Source organism: Capra hircus, chromosome 11 (genome assembly GCF_001704415.2).
Source record: "Capra hircus breed San Clemente chromosome 11, ASM170441v1, whole genome shotgun sequence".
Classification (NCBI taxonomy): domain Eukaryota; kingdom Metazoa; phylum Chordata; class Mammalia; order Artiodactyla; family Bovidae; genus Capra; species Capra hircus.
The window spans coordinates 86,526,582-86,543,907 of record NC_030818.1 but is presented as its reverse complement, the minus strand read 5'-3'; the positions used below and the strand labels follow the sequence as shown (position 1 = coordinate 86,543,907).

General features: G+C 45.7%; 1 protein-coding gene across 7 annotated transcripts in view; it reads left to right on the top strand.

Annotated features, from left to right (window-relative positions):
- Window positions 590-17,326, top strand: part of ATP6V1C2 (ATPase H+ transporting V1 subunit C2) — a 60,644-nt gene continuing 43,907 nt past the window's right edge. The window contains exons 1-3 of one of the 7 annotated variants that reach the window (XM_018055658.1): window positions 590-610; window positions 2,376-2,527; window positions 5,053-5,120. In XM_018055658.1, the coding sequence (XP_017911147.1) occupies window positions 2,399-2,527; window positions 5,053-5,120 (197 nt within the window). In that variant the 5' untranslated portion in view covers window positions 590-610; window positions 2,376-2,398. Of the gene's footprint in view, window positions 611-1,002; window positions 1,370-2,372; window positions 2,528-5,052; window positions 5,121-17,326 lie in introns of those variants that run through there. The other 6 variants (XM_005687004.3, XM_005687003.3, XR_001918846.1 and 3 more) reach the window with 6 other exon arrangements.

Sequence of the window (17,326 nt, the reverse complement as noted above, 5' to 3'; positions counted from 1 at the left end):
ATTGCAGGGCCATCTGCTGTGACCTTAAAACTCACATTTCCGTCCTGCATCTGGGGCTCTTACGCATTAGGCTTCTTTTCAGAGGTCTGAAAGCATTCCCCGTAGCAGGTGGCCAGTCTGGCTAGCCTCAGGTGGCAAGGGGGAGCACACACTCAGGGACTCAACTGAAACTTCTTCAACATCCTCTCCCCCCTAAAAAATAATTTAGAGATTTTAATCTTTCCCAGAAACCACTGAAAATACCATCCACGAAGAAGGATGCACTGAAGTTTTCTCCTAGCCTCCAGAGAAAATGAATTCTTAGAGGTGTTTTTGTTTTTCTTTAAACACTCACGCGTTAAGTTCTGGGGGGTTCCATCTGTTGTTTTCAAACAGCACGGATTATGAGCTCAAGCCGCGGTACTACGCGGTAGTTTTATTGATAAATTCCTACTACAGTCACTGCAATTACAAAGGCGGTCAAGTCGAGTGGGCGCGCCCTGCGGTGGACAGTTTGCTTGGCAACCTAGGGCAAGCTCACGCCCACGTCCAGAGGAAGACTGTTCCTCTGCCCAGGTGTTCCAAAACATATACGAACCTGTCGTGGCGCTTTCCAGACACCAACAGACAGGTCAGTTCTGTCTCTTGGTGATCCCCCTTGAGACCCGGTCCCCGGTTGCTGTCAAGGGATGGAGTAGAGGGTGGAGAGACGCGGGGAGGGCAGGTGTCCGGGTCCCCAGTGCCTCCCTTGTTTCTCTCGGGCGTCCGCTCTGCTCCGTCGCGGGGTTGGGACCCCCGTCTGATGCTCTCCAGAATCCCGCCGGTCCCCAGCCCAAGCTGATCGGGGTTCGGGAATCTGGCCAAGACGCGAAGGGAACGGATCCGCCGCCCCCTCGCGCGGCACGGTGGCCCCAGGGGCCCAGCGCCCCGGGCCCCGGCGGCGGCTGGAGGCGGGCTGCCGGCTATGCAAATTCTCGGCGGGGCGGGAGCCGCCTCCCGCTCGGATAAAAGCTCAGGGCGGGGCGCCGCACAGAAGCCGCTGCCTCCCGGGAGCCGGCCGTGCGCTCCGGCCCCGCGCCCGCCCGCTGCCTGCTCGAGCAGCCCGCGGGCTCCCGGTAAGAACGCGCGGCGGCTCGGGGACCCGAGGCGGCTCGGGGAGAGGGCTCGCGTCGCGACCCGGGGGACCAGAGCGAATTGCCCGCGTCCCCTTGGTCCGCGCTCCTCCTCGGCCCACGCGCGCCCTCCACGAGCTTTCTCCGTGGGAACCCGGGCGCCGGCGCCTCTGCTGTGCCCTCCCAGGGGCCGGGGCAGGTGGCATCTCCTCGGGGCCAGTTTGTCCCCAGGCCATCAGCCATCGAAAGCGAAAGGAACTGCGTTCTGTGTGCTCGAGGTTAGGAGGGGTGAAGATTGTCTTGAAGTGGAGGGAGACGGGGGTCGACCAGAAGAGCTTGCACGATGGGACTCTGGCTATTATTATCCTGGGGTTTTTCGTGGCCATCCCGGGAGCTGCTTTGGGAGGCGATGGAAGGGAAGAACAAGCCGAGGGGAGAAAGGTGTGGGTGTGTACACGTTTGAATGAACGGAACGGATCGACTTTAGACGCTGGACAGAAACTTCCAACCAGATTCAGCGTGTTACCCACCTCTGCAGAATAGACACCTAGTCTTGCGGAAAAATGACTTTAATAGTCCCCTCTCTTTCCCTCTCCCCCAACCTTAGTTTACAAAAAGAGAGGTTTTTCTGGAGTGGGTTTTTTTTTTTTTTTTCATACTTATTTGGCTGTACTGGGTCTTAGATGCAGCATAGTTCACCAGGACCTTAGCCAGGACCTGGACCGCCAAAGTCCCTTGAAGTCTTTTAAAACTAGCATCAATCTCAAGGTTGATCAGTTAAGATCTGGGTTTGCCCAGGCTGCCCTTTGTGGAAGTGCCTCCTGTCTGGTTCCTGCATCCCTGCACACACACACAACCCCCACCCCCCACCCCCTATCCTGCATCCCAGGAGAGGGAGAAAAATAGTCCAGGAGGTGCCCAAACCCAGGCTACTGTCCCCCGCTTTGCAATATCCAGTGTGGGTCTTTTTCTGAAATAGGAGAGACAGAAACCGAAGTCCTCCTCCTCCTCCCCTCAAAACCAGTCCGAATAACCTGAGGGAAGGAGGATTTTTGGGAGTCTTTGTGAAGACCGGAGGGCTTTCCAGGTGGAGATAAGCCTCCGGCACATGGCTGTCCTTGGAGCTATAGAATCTGAACTGGAAGGTCAGAGAAGGAACAAATGGGAAGTGGGAAAAGCGAGAGGATTAATTTTGAGGGAAGGGAGTGGTGAACAGGTAGAGATATTTGACACTTGTTTCCTCCTGTTTCTGTTTGTGTGTGTTGCTGTGGTTCTGGTTAGTAGCTGGATCAAAGAAGACTGGAAACATGTCGGAGTTTTGGTTAATTTCTGCCCCCGGAGATAAGGAAAATTTACAAGCCCTGGAGAGGATGAACACAGTAACCTCCAAGTCTAACCTGTCTTATAACACCAAATTCACAATTCCTGACTTCAAGGTACAATTTCCTGGGGAGGAGGAAAGAGGTCATGGGCTGGGGTGGGTGTCTTCTGGAAAGCCAAGGAGAAAAACTATGTCAAAGGCACCAACGCTGAGGTTCAGCCTGGGTGTGATGCTGGACTGGGGGTACAGATGGGACTGGCCTGGGTGGGGGCTTCACGAATAGTCCCAAATTAACTGTGGTGACTGTGGACCCAGAGCCACGGACAGAATGAGGAGGAGACAAGGGTGTGGCTAGCAGTGACTTCAAAAGATGGAAAGGGTGTCTTACACACTTGGGTCCTCAGGAGTTGTTCTCAGATCCTTTCTGTCTTCAACATCTAAGAAAACGTTTCAACATGGTTTAAATGTGCAGGGTTGGAGATGTTCATCCTTGATTGCGTTCTTGGGCTGGGAGCAAGATGGGTAATCTAACATCCCTCTGGTTCTGATGGAGAGAGAAAGAAGGAGGTTCAGTGATAACTGTGTAGATGGCAGAAAGAGATTTTAAAATGAAACAGACATGACAGGATCAAGATATGTGAAATCTTAAAAAAAAATTGATAATCCTTTAAAAATTTATTTATTTGGCTACGCTATGGGATCTTTAGCAAACTATTCAGTTCAGTCGCTCAGTTATGTCTGACTCTTTGCAACCCCCATGGACTGTAGCACGCCAGGCCTCCCTGTCCATCACCAACTCCTGGAGTTTACTCAAACTCATGTCCATTGAGTCAGTGTTGCCATCCAACCATCTCATCCTCTGTTGTCCCCTTCTCCTCCCGCCTTCAATCTTTCCCAGCATCAGGGTCTTTTTCAAATGAGCAAACTCTTAGTTGTGGCAAATGGGATCTTAGTTCCGTGACCAAGGACTGAATCCAGGGCCCCTGCATTGGGAGCATGGAGTCTGAGTCACTGGACTACGAGGGAAGTCCCTGTGTAGTCTTCTTAACTTCCAAAAGAGTAGACTGTTTGCCATGCTTCCTCCAAGAGAAGAAGCGTAAGGCAGTCTTTCTGCCCTACAAATATCTCTTGGGGTCTGGAGTGTATGTGTGCTGACAGTCAGTCCTGTCCAACTCTTTGCAACCCCATGAACTGTAGCCTGCCAGGCAAGAATACTGGACTGGGTTGCCATGTCCTCCTCCAGGGGATCTTCCCAACCCAGGGATCACACCTGCATCGCTTCTGTCTCCTGCATTGGCAGGCGGGTTCTTTACCACTAGCCCCACCTAGGAAGCCCCAGGTTCTGGAGGGATGTTGCTAAAGGCCCAGAGGCAGTTCTTCTAGTGAATTGCTATATAATCCTCTTTTAAACCTCAGTTTGCCTCTCTGGCAAAAGACCCGCATAGTTGTTAATGAGGCTACTGCGTTTGCTAGAGTTTATGGACCGGTACATTGGAGGCCTATACACAACATCTTTAAGTGCATCGTCACCACTCCCACATTATAGATCAGGACGGGCTGAGGAAGGAGACTGGGGCTGTGGAACTGGTAAGCAGCAACATTGGCTTCTGAGCCCATTTCTTGCTGATGTTTCCAGCCTGCTGTTGTTTGTCCATGATCACATATGTGAAGCTTAGTAAACGAAGCATCCACTCATTGCTTACTTACTACATGTGAGGCATTGTATTAGCCCAAGGGTACAAAGATTTAAAAAAGACATGACTTCTGCCTAAAGTTACTTAAAATCAAGTCCTTTGAAAAGGAATAACACTTCTAGGAATATCCAGGCTTCTTGGTTTCCTAATTACTTCTCAATGTCTGATGAGTGGTTGATGAATTGAGATTGAACTTTTTCCTTCTGATTCTGTGAGTAGGCCTTTAAATAACGATTTTGGACGCGGTAGCAATTTCCACAGGAAGAAACAGGTCGTCATAAGTAAGCTATCCTGAAAAGAAAAGGACTTTCCTAAATGAGAGCGGGAGGAAAAGCTGGGCTTGCCCCAGAAAGGTCATTGTTAATAACAGCAGAGAGGGCCAGACAGAAGGCTTGGCTGTACTAACGTGGAGGAGAAGGGCTTTCAGAAATGGTGACTTCCTCGACTGGCTTTTGTCACAGCTTTTCCTCGGCTCTGAGGATTAATCCCCTGGAGAGCAGACTGTCTTTCTCTTTTTCTGTCTTTTTAAAAAAATTTTATCCCACTTGGTTATGTGGGATCTTAGTTCCTCAACCAGGGTTCAAACCTGCGCCCCCAGCATTGGAAGTATGGAGTCAAGCACTGGACTGCTAGGGGAGTCCCCCAGACTGCCATTCTTAGGAAAGTGAGCTGAGGGCAGACCAGGACACATAAAGTCACTCCTTCCTCTGGCTGAAATGCTAGTTTATCCTCTTGGCCAAAAAATAAAATAATAGTAATAACAATAATATTCCCAAATCCACTGGTTTCTCTTGAGAGCCCTTCTCGGTTTCCAGTGTGACCATTGACCCAAGGAAAACTAAGCCAAGATGGAAGTTACAGAATTCCCTGCCCTGGAGTTGAAAGGGCGCTCCCCCACCCCTCTGCTACAAAGTCTGAGCCCCTGACTTCTCTCCCATCTTTCTAGGTGGGGACCTTGGATTCCCTTGTCGGCCTCTCTGATGAGCTGGCGAAGCTTGATATCTTTGCTGAAAGGTAAAATATTTCTTATTTACTACATACAAGTGAGAATGTGCCAATGTTGTCAGAAGACACAGTGCTTTTGCTTTGGCTGGCCCTGGACGTCACAGGAAGAGCCGGGTGGGTCTTCGTGAGGGTGCAGGAGACCTTGAGGGGATTTGCTTGCTCAGGCAGCATGTTTTTTTAGGGGGCTGTCATTCAGAGGACTATGAAATAAGGTGCTGAAACACTTAGAAAAATATAATGCAGCTTAACCCCGCCAAAAGCTTTTCAGTTTTTGGTTTTTTTTTTGGTTTGGGTTGGTTTTTGTAGGAACATATGCAAGTGCACACCATTAAAAATTCAAATTACAAAGAAAAGCTGTCCAGTAAAATCTGCTTTCTTTTCACCTGTTTTCCATTTTCCTGTCTCCTTGTTTTCCCTCTTTTAAGGCAATGTTATTATAATTTTTAGGAAAGCCTTCCAGAGACAGGCTGTACCTGTACCAATAAATATGAGCATATTCTTAAAAATAATTTTATACAAATGATAGCATATATCCTGCATCTTGTTTCCCCGCCCTGAATCCCATTTCTTAGAGATAATTTCATGTCAGCCCATAATTATAAAAATAAATGGCTGTATTACCTTGACTAAATGTAACCTAATTTATTTGAATTTTCCTATTGATGGACATTTAAGTTTTCTAGTGTTTTGCTATTACAAACAACGCTGTAATGACTCCCTTTTTTTGTACTTCTTTGTGCCCATGTAGGAGTGGGAAAATTATTTTAGAACTTTAAAATCATTTATTTAAAAAAATTATTACAAATCTGGTACATAATCATTGGGAAATATTTATAGATCATTATTGTTGTTAATTCACTAAGTTGCATCCATGGACTGTAGCCCACCATGGACTGTAGCCCACCAGGCTTCTCTGTCCATGGGATTCACACATTTTACATGCTTTTCCCTTCATATGTTATACTTTGGATCTCACCATTAACTAGTCCACTGTAATGTTACACCATATGGATTTGCCATAATTTATCTTTCAGGTAGGTTTTAAATAATAATACTACCTTGTCTTGGTGTAGATGAAACTCTGTGGTTTAACAGCTGTTTGCACTTGGTTCTAAGAAAAACACAGATGAAATAGGTGACGAAAGAGTCTTCAGGGGCCGGGGCATACACCTGCCACTCTGCCTGTCCAGGGGAGACCAGGTTTTGGCCGCTTGATCCTCTTTAGGGGGTTTCCTTTTCTTTTTTTTTAATTTTATTTATTTATTTTTGCTTGCGCTGGGTCTTCACTGCTGCACGGGCCTTTCTCTACTTGGAGCCAGTGGGGTCTATTCTCCAGTTGCAGTGCAAGGCTTTTGCATTGCAGTGGCTTCTCTTGCTTTGGAGCACAGGCTTCTTCAGTATTTGCAGTGGGTAGGCTCAGTACTTGGAGAAGGAAATGGCAACCCACTCCAGTGTTCTTGCCTGGAGAATCCCAGGGATGGGGAGCCTGGTGGGCTGCCGTCTATGGGGTCGCACAGAGTCGGACACGACTGAAGTGACTTAGCAGCAGCAGGCTCGGTACTTGTGGCACAGGGGCTTAGTTGCTCCAAGGCATGTGGGATCTTCCCGACCCAGGGATCGAACCCATGCCTCCAGCATTGGCAGGTGGATTCTTTACCACTGAGCCACCCACGGTTGCCTATTTTCAGGGACTATGGACATGTGCTTTTATTACCTTCTCAGGGGAATGGTGATTTGGATGCTATGGCCTTTTCTGATTCATTTTAATGAAAATTGTGTAACTAGGATTTCTAGTGATCACACTAGAGGTTTCTGATCTGTAGCTTGGTGCCATGGGCTAGAAATTACATTTTCTGTGTTCTACTTCCTGTTCAGCCACCCATCACCTAAGAATAAAAAGAAGCCCTTTGTTAGTAACATCTTGCTCTGCGTGGGATGTTGGACTAACCACAAAAAGGCAATCCTAATTATCAGGCAGTTTGTAGCTCACAGTCCTCGAGAAAGAAAACCTTCACCTTCCTCATCTGTAAAATGGAATGGTAGTGATCATCTCTGTGCTTTCAGGGAAGAGTGAAGGGGAGTCAAATCATGTTGAATCAAGAGTGATCAAATCCCAGGACATGTTTTAAGAATCACTAACATCCAAGAAACAAGTGGGTTGGTCCCTTAATATCAGCTCCTTTCAGCAGCTGCTCCACCCCATGGGGAGGTGGGTCTAACAGATTCTGGGGAGCCTAGCCCACTATCCTGGGCTGGCAATGCCTTTTATTGGCAGCCCTGACAAACAGCAGGATGCTATACAGTGAAGGGGCAGCAGCATTGGCCTAAGGAGAGTAAATTGTTAAAAAAAAAAAGAAAGGAAAAGTGTGAATTGTTCCTAGGCCTGCTGCAGAAATGACAGCTAGTCAACATTTTAATTTCTCTAGCCTGTCTTTGCTACCAGTTTTCTTCCTTTCTTCATGTCCTTAAGTTCTTCCTTGTTGACCAGAGCTCCTTCTACCTCTCATAAAATTTTGTGACCTTAGATTATTATCACTTCACTTTCCTTTTTTGTTTGTTTTTTGGTTTGGTTTTTTTCAGTAAGCATTAGAGTTTTATCCTGTGCCTATTCGTTACACAAATGACTTCTGTTTAAGGGAATAATGAGCAAGGCAGATTAAGTCTGTAATTGTGAAACAACACCTGAAGGAATTAAAGAGTTTTTTTTTTTAATATATAAACAGAGTGAGCTATGGCAGAATGAAAATCACTGTGCCTTGTTGTATTTTTTTCCTTGTGGGTACATATTCCCAAGAGCCTTCCTATCAGGAGAAGAAAAGTGGTGTGGACTGAACACCCTGAAATTCTTATTTCTAGCATTCATCCAGTCTGGAGGTCAGATAACTTTTGTTTGGGGGTTAATGCTGGGGCTTAGGGTAAAACAATGGGAAACACTGATAAAATACAAAGATCAGCTTCAGTTAGAAGGGCACAAGTGTTATTAGATAAATAAAGGCTAGCCGGGAATGTAACCCAGGCAGCATGAACCCGTGAGCACTGCTTCTGGTTAGGAGAGCAGAGAAGGATCAGGAGTTTTCAAGGTGTATTGTTTCCACATCCTTTTATTATTTATTTACCTGGGGCACTAGAGTGTTTTTCCGTGTAGCTGGAAGGCAGCTTTTGCTTGCTTACTGGAGCCTTCCGTTTATTTTTGATTGATTGCCCCATACCGTCTTTGGTAATTAACCCTGTGTTTACATTTTGATTCATGAACTTTTGAGAAACCAAATGATTGTCCCTTGAAAGGAGCCCTCCCCCCACTTTTTTTTCCTTTTATGTTTGAGTTCTTCTCAGTATCTTAGCCTGTTTTGTGGTGTTGGTTAAAATATTACATTTCACTGGCGCTTGGGCTGTCAGAGGCACCTCATGAGTTTCTTTGGTGCTTTGGTGACTGTCACCTGCCCCTGAGAGCATTACCTGGTCTGCAGAGTCACTGGTGGATTTTCTTTAACCACGTGGTTCTGTGAAGCTGCCTGCGGGCTGGCTGATGAAAGATTCCATATCCAAGTGTGGATGTCTGTTTAGTGATGCGGGTCTTAGAGAGTCAGCTCTTCAAAGGGCATTCTAGAGACAAACAAAATATATTACCCAAACTTCTCTTCTCTCCCCCTGCAAGAATATCAGGTCAAAATTATCTGCATTGACGCAGCTTAGATTGACTGGACAAATATCAGCTGAATGCCTGTTTATGCTTTCCTCAGGGCTTGGTAGTTCTGCTGCATGTGAGCTGACTTCCTGCTCCCTGAAATGGCTAGTCTTCCCCACATCCTACTCTCCCTGTTATTGCCTGTTTCCCCCCATTCATCTCCCCCAGACTCTTCTCCCAACCTCAGCCCCTACCTTCAGACTCTACTAGTATTGGGCTGGCCAAAAATTTCACTTGGGTTTTTCTGTAAGATGGTACAGAAAAACCCGAATGTGCTTCTTGGCCAACCCAATACCACTGAGCACACCTGTCCCCTCCTTCATAACACCCTCTGTGGTGCCCTTGTATATTTCCTTGTGGCATCATTAGAAGACTGTCTTCCCAGCTAGACTGTAAGCTCCTGAAAACCAGCTGAATGAATGAACAGAAGAAAGAATCCTGGAATATTAGAGCTGACAAGTTCTTTAGAGATCTAATCTCTTTCATGTTCCAGGTGAGGAAACATGCCCAGACAGAAGCTTCTGGAAAGAACTGGGTGGGCTGGGGGAGTAGAGGGGAATAGACCTTTGATCCAAATTCAACAATTTGCCCATTAATGGTCAGTCTGTTGATCTGTGCTTTGCGGTTGTTAAGTCACTAAGTCACGTCCGACTCTTGGCGACCCCATGGACTGTAGCCTGCCAGGCTGCTCTGTCCGTGGCATTTTTCAGGCCAGAATACTGGAGTGGGTTGCCGTTTCCTTCTCCAGGGGATCTTCCCAACCCAGGGATCAAACCTGTGTCTTCTGCATTGGCAGGCAGATGCTTTACCACTGAGCCACCAGGGAAGTCCATAAAATATATTTTAAAAATCAATTTAGTTTCTTTTATTTTTTAAAATGTGGCTACTAGAAATTTTATATACATCTGGTTCACTTCTGTTTCTATTGCACAGCCCTGGCCTAGAGTTGTAGACGTGCTAAGTCGCTTCAATTGTGTCCAGCTGTTTGCAACTGGATGGACTGTAGCCTACCAGGCTCCTCAGTCCATGGGATTCTCCAGGCAAGAATACTGGAGTGGGTTGCTATGCCCTCCTTCAGGGAATCTTCCCAATCCAGGGATTGAACCCCCATCTCTTAGGTCTCCTGCATTGATAGGTACATTCTTTACCACTAGTGCCACCTGGGAAGCCCATAGCTGAAGGCAGTGCTTCTCAGACATGTGAGTCCCCTGGGGATCTTGACAAAATACAGAGTCCGACTTAGCATGTCTGGGCTGAGCCTAGGATTCTGCATTTTTTTCCCAGCTCCCCAGTGATACTGGTGCTGCTGGGGACTACCCTGGGTGCAGCACATTCGAATAGGGGCTCTCAGAGTGTCATGGGGGTCAGAATCATATGGAAGATTTATTAAAACATGGATTTCTGGGCTCCCCTTCCACAATTTCTGATTCAGTAGCTGTGATGTGGGACCTCAGAATCTGCATTTCTGCAAGTTCTCAGGTGAGGCTGATGCTGCTGGTCTCGGTGCTGAGACTGAGAACTGCTGCTTTAAATGGTGATGGGATGATCCATTCCTGGAAAGTTTAAAGCACGTCACTCTGAGGTATTGGGGCTTGCTGCACTTTCAGGAGTAGTTCTGTTCCTCCAAATTTCCAGGATTCTCCAGTTTCCTCTTTGGGAGAAGTGTATCAATTTTGGTAAATTTCATTTTCCTCAAAAATAATCCACATTGTTAACTTTTCCAAGTTATTTGCATAGAATCAGCTATTTTTGTGTTTTGTGATAGTCTCTGCTAATTTTTCTCTCTGTCTCTCTCTCTCTTTTTTTTTTTTTTTTTGGTGTTTTCTTTGATAAGGCCATCCGACAGTTTACCTATCTCACTCTTTAAGAGAAGCAGCTTTTTTTCCTGAATTTTTAAAAATCAATCTTACACTCTTACGATTTCTAATTGTCGCATTTCTGCGTTGACCTTCATTCCTTCCTCTTGCTTCGTTTGGGTTTGTTTCCTTGCTCTTTTCTGCAAACGTAACTGGTTTATGTGCAGCATTCATTTATGTTCTTTTTGTTCATTCTGTGATGTTTAAGGCAATGGATTTTTCTCAGCATATTACATAATTGTTGGCATGTGGAATTTTCATTATCAATTTTTTTCTATGTGTTCTGCAAGTTTTTTAACCTTTATAAAATTTCTAGACTGTTGAGTTTTGTTTGTTTGTTTTGTTTCTGTTTTTGTTTTGTACTTTTGTTGCTTTGTTGTTAGAGAATAAAAAAAAGAGATAAGTGCTATTTCTATCTTTGGAAATTTGAAGTTCCCTTTGCTGCTTTTTCTACGTGTTATACGGGTGCCTATATGGATGCCTTATACGGATGTAGTCTCTAGTTTTCCTTGTATAGAGCTGACATATATCTGTTGGTGCAACAGTATCAATGATTTCCATATCTGCTGTCCATGTTTCTAATCTTGGTGCACTTTGCTACTCTTATTGCTGAATCACCAAGGTCTGTGATGGTTATGGCTCCCTGGGATGTTCTCTGGTGCTTCTGTTATATTGTTCTGGTCTTGAGTCCCCAGAGAAGTGTCTAGGGATGCTGCTGGTTGTCACTTCCCTGTTTTGCTAGGCATCACGCTTTGAGCAATATTGCATAGGAACCTGGAATGTTAGGTCCATCAATCAAGGCAAATTGGAAGTGGTCAAACAGGAGATGGCAAGAGTGAACATCAACATTTTAGGAATCAGTGAACTAAGATGGACTGGAATGAGTGAATTTAACTCAGATGACCATTATATCTACTACTGTGGGCAGGAATCCCTTAGAAGAAATAGAGTATCCAACAAAAGAGTCCGAAATGCCATACTTGGATGCAATGTCAAAAATGACAGAATGATCTCTGTTCGTTTCCAAGGCAAACCATTCAATATCACGGTAATCCATGTCTATGCCATGACCAGTAACGCTGAAGAAGCTGAAGTTGAACAGTTCTATGAAGACCTACAAGACCTTCTAGAACTAACACCCCAAAAAGGTGTCCTTTTCATTATAGGGGACTGGAATACAAGAGTAGGAAGTCAAGAAACACCTGGAGTAACAGGCAAATTTGGCCTTGGAGTACAGAATGAAGCAAGGCAAAGGCTAAGAGAGTTTTGCCAAGAGAACACACTGGTCATAGCAAACACCCTCTTCCAACAACACGAGAGAAGACTCTACACATGGACATCACCAGATGGTTGACACCGAAATTGGACTGATTATATCCTTTGCAGCCAAAGATAGAGAAGCTCTATACGGTCAGCAAAAACAAGACCAGGAGCTGACTGTGGCTCAGATCATGAACTCCTTATTGCCAAATTCAGACTGAAATTGAAGAAAGTAGGGAAAACCACTAGACCATTCAGGTATGACCTAAATCAAATCCCTTATGACTATACAGTGGAAGTGAGAAATAGATTTAGGGACTAGATCTGATAGATAGAGTGCCTGATGAAATATGGATGGAGGTATGTGACACTGTATAGGAGACAGGGATCAAGACCATCCCCAGGAAAAAGAAATGCAAAAAACCAAATTGCTGTCTGAGGAGGCCTTACAAATAGCTGTGAAAAGAAAGGAAGCAAAAAGCAAGGGAGAAAAGGAAAGATATATCCATTTGAGTGCAGAGTTCCAAAGAACAGCAAGGAGAGATAAGAAAGCCTTCCTCAGCTATCAATGCAAAGAAATAGAGGAAAACAATAGAATGGGAAAGACTAGAGATCGCTTCAAGAAAATTAGAGATCCCAATGGAACATTTCATGCGAAGATGGGCTCAGTAAAGGACAGAAATGGTAGGGACCTAACAAAAGCAGAAGATATTAAGAAGAGGTGGCAAGAATACACAGAAGAACTATACAAAAAAGATCTTCATGACCCAGATAATCACCATGGTGTAATCACTGACCTAGAGCCAGACATCCTGGAATGTGAAGTCGAGTGGGCCTTAGGAAGTATCACTATGAACAAAGCTAGTGGAGGTGATGGAATTCTAGTTGAGCTATTTCAAATCCTGAAAGATGATGCTGTGAAAGTGCTGCACTCAATATGCCAGCAAATTTGGAAAACTCAGCAGTGGCCACAGGACTGGAAAAGCTCAGTTTTCATTCCAATCCCAAAGAAAGACAATGCCAAAGAATGCTCAAACTACTGCACAATTGCACTCATCTCACATGCTAGTAAAGTAACGCTTAAAATTCTCCAAACCAGGCTTCAGCAATATATGAACCATGAACTTCCAGATGTTCAAGCTGGTTTTAGAAAAGGCAGAGGAACCAGAGATCAAATTGCCAACATCTGCTGGATCATGGAAAAAGCAAGAGAGTTCCAGAAAAACATCTATATCTGCTTTATTGACTATGCCAAAGCCTTTGACTGTGTGGATCACGATAAACTGTGGAAACTTCTGAAAGAGATAGAAATACCAGATCACCTGACCTGCCTCTTGAGAGACCTATATGCAGGTCAGGAAGCAGCAGTTAGAACTGGACATGGAACAACAGACTGGTTCCAAATAGGAAAAGGAGTATGTTAGGGCTGTATATTGTCACCCTGCTTATTTAGCTTATATGCAGAGTCCATCATGAAAAACGCTGGACTGGATGAAGCACAAGCTGGAATCAAGATTGCCGGGAGAAATTTCAATCACCTCAGATATGTAGATGACACCACCCTTATGGCAGAAAGTGAAGAGGAACTAAAGAGCCTCTTGATGAAAGTGAAAGAGGAGAGTGAAACAGTTGGCTTAAAGCTCAACATTCAGAAAACTAAGATCATGGCATCTGGTCCCATCACTTCATGAGAAATAGATGGGGAAACAGTGGAAACAATGGCTGACTTTATTTTTTTAGACTCCAAAATCACTGCAGATGGTGATTGCAGCCATGAAATTAAAAGACGCTTACTCCCTGCAAGGAAAGTTATGACCAACCTAGACAGCATATGGCAGAGACATTACTTTGCCAACAAAGGTCTGTCTAGTCAGGGCTATGGTTTTTCCTGTGGTCATGTATGATGAGAGAGTTGGACTATAAAGAAAGCTGAGTGCCAAAGAATTGATGCTTTTGAACTGTGGTTTTGAAGAAGACTCTTGAGAGTCCCTTGGACTGCAAGAAGATCCAACCAGTCCATCCTAAAGGAGATCAGTCCTGGGTGTATATTGGAAGAACTGATGCTAAAGCTGAAACTCCAGTACTTTGGCCACCTGATGTGAAGAGCTGACTCGTTTGAAAAGACCCTGATGCTGGGAAGGATTGAGGTCAGGAGGAGAAGGGGATGACAGAGGATGGGATGGCTGGATGGCATCACCAGCTCAATGGACATGGGTTTGGGTGGACTCCAGGAGTTGGTGATGGACAGGGAGGCCTGGCGTGCTGCGGTTCATGGGGTCGCAAAGAGTCGGACTCGACTGAGCGACTGAGCTGAACCGAACGCTTTGGTTGCCTATTGTTTGCCATGTGCCAGGCACTGCATTAGGTGCCTTCCATTTCCCTTGTGGCTCAGTGGTAAAGGATCTGCCTGCCAGTCCAGGAGATGCAGGTTCCCTCGCTGGGTTGAGGAGATGCCTTGAAGAAGGAAATGACAACCCCCTCCAGTGTTCCTGCCTGGAGAATCCCTTGGACAGAGGAGCCTGGTGTGCAACAGTCCATTGGGTCGTGAGAGTCGGACATGACTTAGCAACTAAACCACCACCACCATTTGTGTGTTTCCTCATAGATCCTCACCATGTTCTAGTTGAGAACCCTGATGTTCTCAGAGTTAAGCCACTTAGCTGATGAGCATCAGGCCTTCACCTGGTCAATCTGCTTCTCTCTCTTCCAGGCAGATGGAGGTTAACTTCTTGTCTTCCTGCCCTGGCTCTGTCTCCTCCTTCTGGCCCTGCTGGGACAGTCGCTGCTTTGACAGTCCCCCAGCCAGCTCCCAGCAGGTCTCACCAAACCAGAAGTCACCTGCAGGGAAGGAGGGTTGTTGATTTCTGTGTAGGAGGCGAGCGCCAGCCTCAAGCAACACTGTGAAACTCACAGGTTGACTCTCTGGAGGGGAAATTTAGGATCAGACCCTTTCATTTTAGACCCAGGCCAGCTCCTGGGAGCCACGACGCAACTGTTCTCCAGACCTCAGCAGCCCTGTCCACATCACACTCTTCACGAGACTTGTTTTCAGGGGCTTCAGGGGCAGCTTTAAATGGTTCTTTTTTGGGCACTGACTTCATGTCATTCTTGACGGACAGCTTATATATATCCTTTCTCCTCTTTTGTGGTCTCTCCCACCTCAGTCAAAGGCTCCTGGGGTCCAGGCACTTGTGTTCAAACAGTCTGGGCATCTCCTTTCTGACCATCCCTTCGAGACCCCAGTGAGGACTGAGACTCATGGCCTACGCCTCCCAAACCTGTCCTGTATCCATCCACTCCTCTGCCTTCCTCCAGTTCACCTTCAACGCCTTCTGTGTTTTTGCAACAACCCCTTGACATTGTGACCTGCTCGCTTTTCATCACTGCCCACGCAGCAGCCCCAGTTATCTTTTTTAAAAAACAATATGTGACTTTTTTTTTTTTTTTTGCTGGAAGACCCTCTCATGGTTTTCCAGTGCCCACAGTAGAAAACATACATATGACTGGCTGCCAGACCCCTAACTATCAGATCCTAGGTGTCCCCTTCAAGGTTCACTGGCCCAATCACCTCCCATGATGCTAGCTCCATCTGGTCTTGCACAGCCCATTCCCCCAGCCTACAAGGTCCCCACCTGCACTCCACATTGAAGACGGGGGAGTGGGGGAACCCTGTCCTCATCCCATCTCAGTTAGAATGTTACCTCCTCCAGAGGCCGAGTCCCTCTAGGTCCTTTATTTTAATTATCTGTCTTCCATGTGTGCATGGATGCTGTCGCTTCGGTCATGCCTGATTCTGTGCGATCCCATGGACTGTAGCCCACTAGGCTCCTCTGTCTGTGGGATTCTGCAGGCAAGAATACTGGAGCAGGTTGCTGTTTCCTTCTCCAGGGGATCTTCCTGATCTGGGGAACGAACTTCCTGCATTGGTAAACAGGTTCTTTGCCACAAGCGCCACCTGGAAAGCCCCACTATTTAATACTCTCCTTGTTTGTGTGTCTAATGGAATATCTGCCCTAAGGAAACAGGGGTGGTACTTCTGTGTGCATCTCCTAGAGCAGAGCCTAGCACAGAGCCGGTGCTGAATCAATATGTACTGGGTACACATCCATCTCACAGTAGTGGGCCATCTCTTCTAGCACCAGTTCTATCTGCTGGGGAACCTAAAAAATTTATGGGTCCTGGGGCACCACCTCCAGGGATGCTGATTAGGTTCGTTTGGGGTAGGACCTAGGAATCTGCATTTTAAGGAGGTACTCAGTGTAATCGTGAGTCAGGTGGGCTTCTGACTTTGAGGACCTGTGTTATCAATAGCATTTATATGGCTATTAGCCCATTGGATCCTAACGTACTTCTAGGAAGTATTAAGGCCAGGGATTCTGAATTTATATTTAAAAGATATTTATATTTAAAACAACCTTTAGAACGAAGTTGTTTTTGTTTTCTGAACAGGTAATACATTTACATGTATCAAAGGCAAAACAATATAAAAGGTTTTACATGAGAAGTCTCCCTTACACCCTGCCCATCCAACCCCTCCCCAGCCTCTGCTTAGGAAGCCACGTGTATGAATTGCTTGGATACATTTCTGATGCTTCTTTATGCTTTTTAAATACAATGGAGAAGGAAATGGCAACCCACTCCAGTATTCTTGCCTAGAGAATGCCATGGACAGAGGAGCCTGATGGGCCTGTGGGGTCCATGGGGTCGCACAGAGTCAGACAAGACTGAGTGACAGTATTGTATTTTGAAAGTAACACACTTTCAAATACAAAGTCATAATCCACATGTTTAGCTTCTTGGTTCTTTTTCACTTAACAGTATATCCTGGGAGAGATTTCTCCATCAGTGTATAGAGAACCTTCTAGGTTTTAAACTACCATGCATTCCACGTGGGGGAGGTTTATTAGTCAGCCCTAGAGGTGGACCCTTGGCTTATTCACTTTTATGGAGAAGGGGGCCTGTTACCAACAGTGCTGCAGGGTATAATCTTGCTCCTACATCATTCCTTTGCACATACAATTATGCATGTGTATCTCCACGATGAATTCTCAGAAGTAAACTGCTGGGTCCTGGGTCAGGTGGCTCCGTAATTTTAATGGATGTTATCAGATTTCTCTGACCATTTTGAATTTCCATTAGCAGTGGAATTAAGAGTCCCCCATTTTCCTACAATCTTTCTAATCAAGTGTGCTGTCAAATTTTGGGGATTGTTATGAACCTGGTAGGTAAGAAATGCTGCCTCAGTGTAGTGTGGGCTTTTTTTTTTTTTTTTAAGTGGCTTTATTTAGACATAAATGATGTGCAGTAAATGGCAGGTTTTAAGCTGTACAGTTTGAATGATGAGTTTTGACATTTATACACTAGTGAAGCCATCACCACAGTCAAGGTAATGAACATGTCTGTTACCCTTTGCA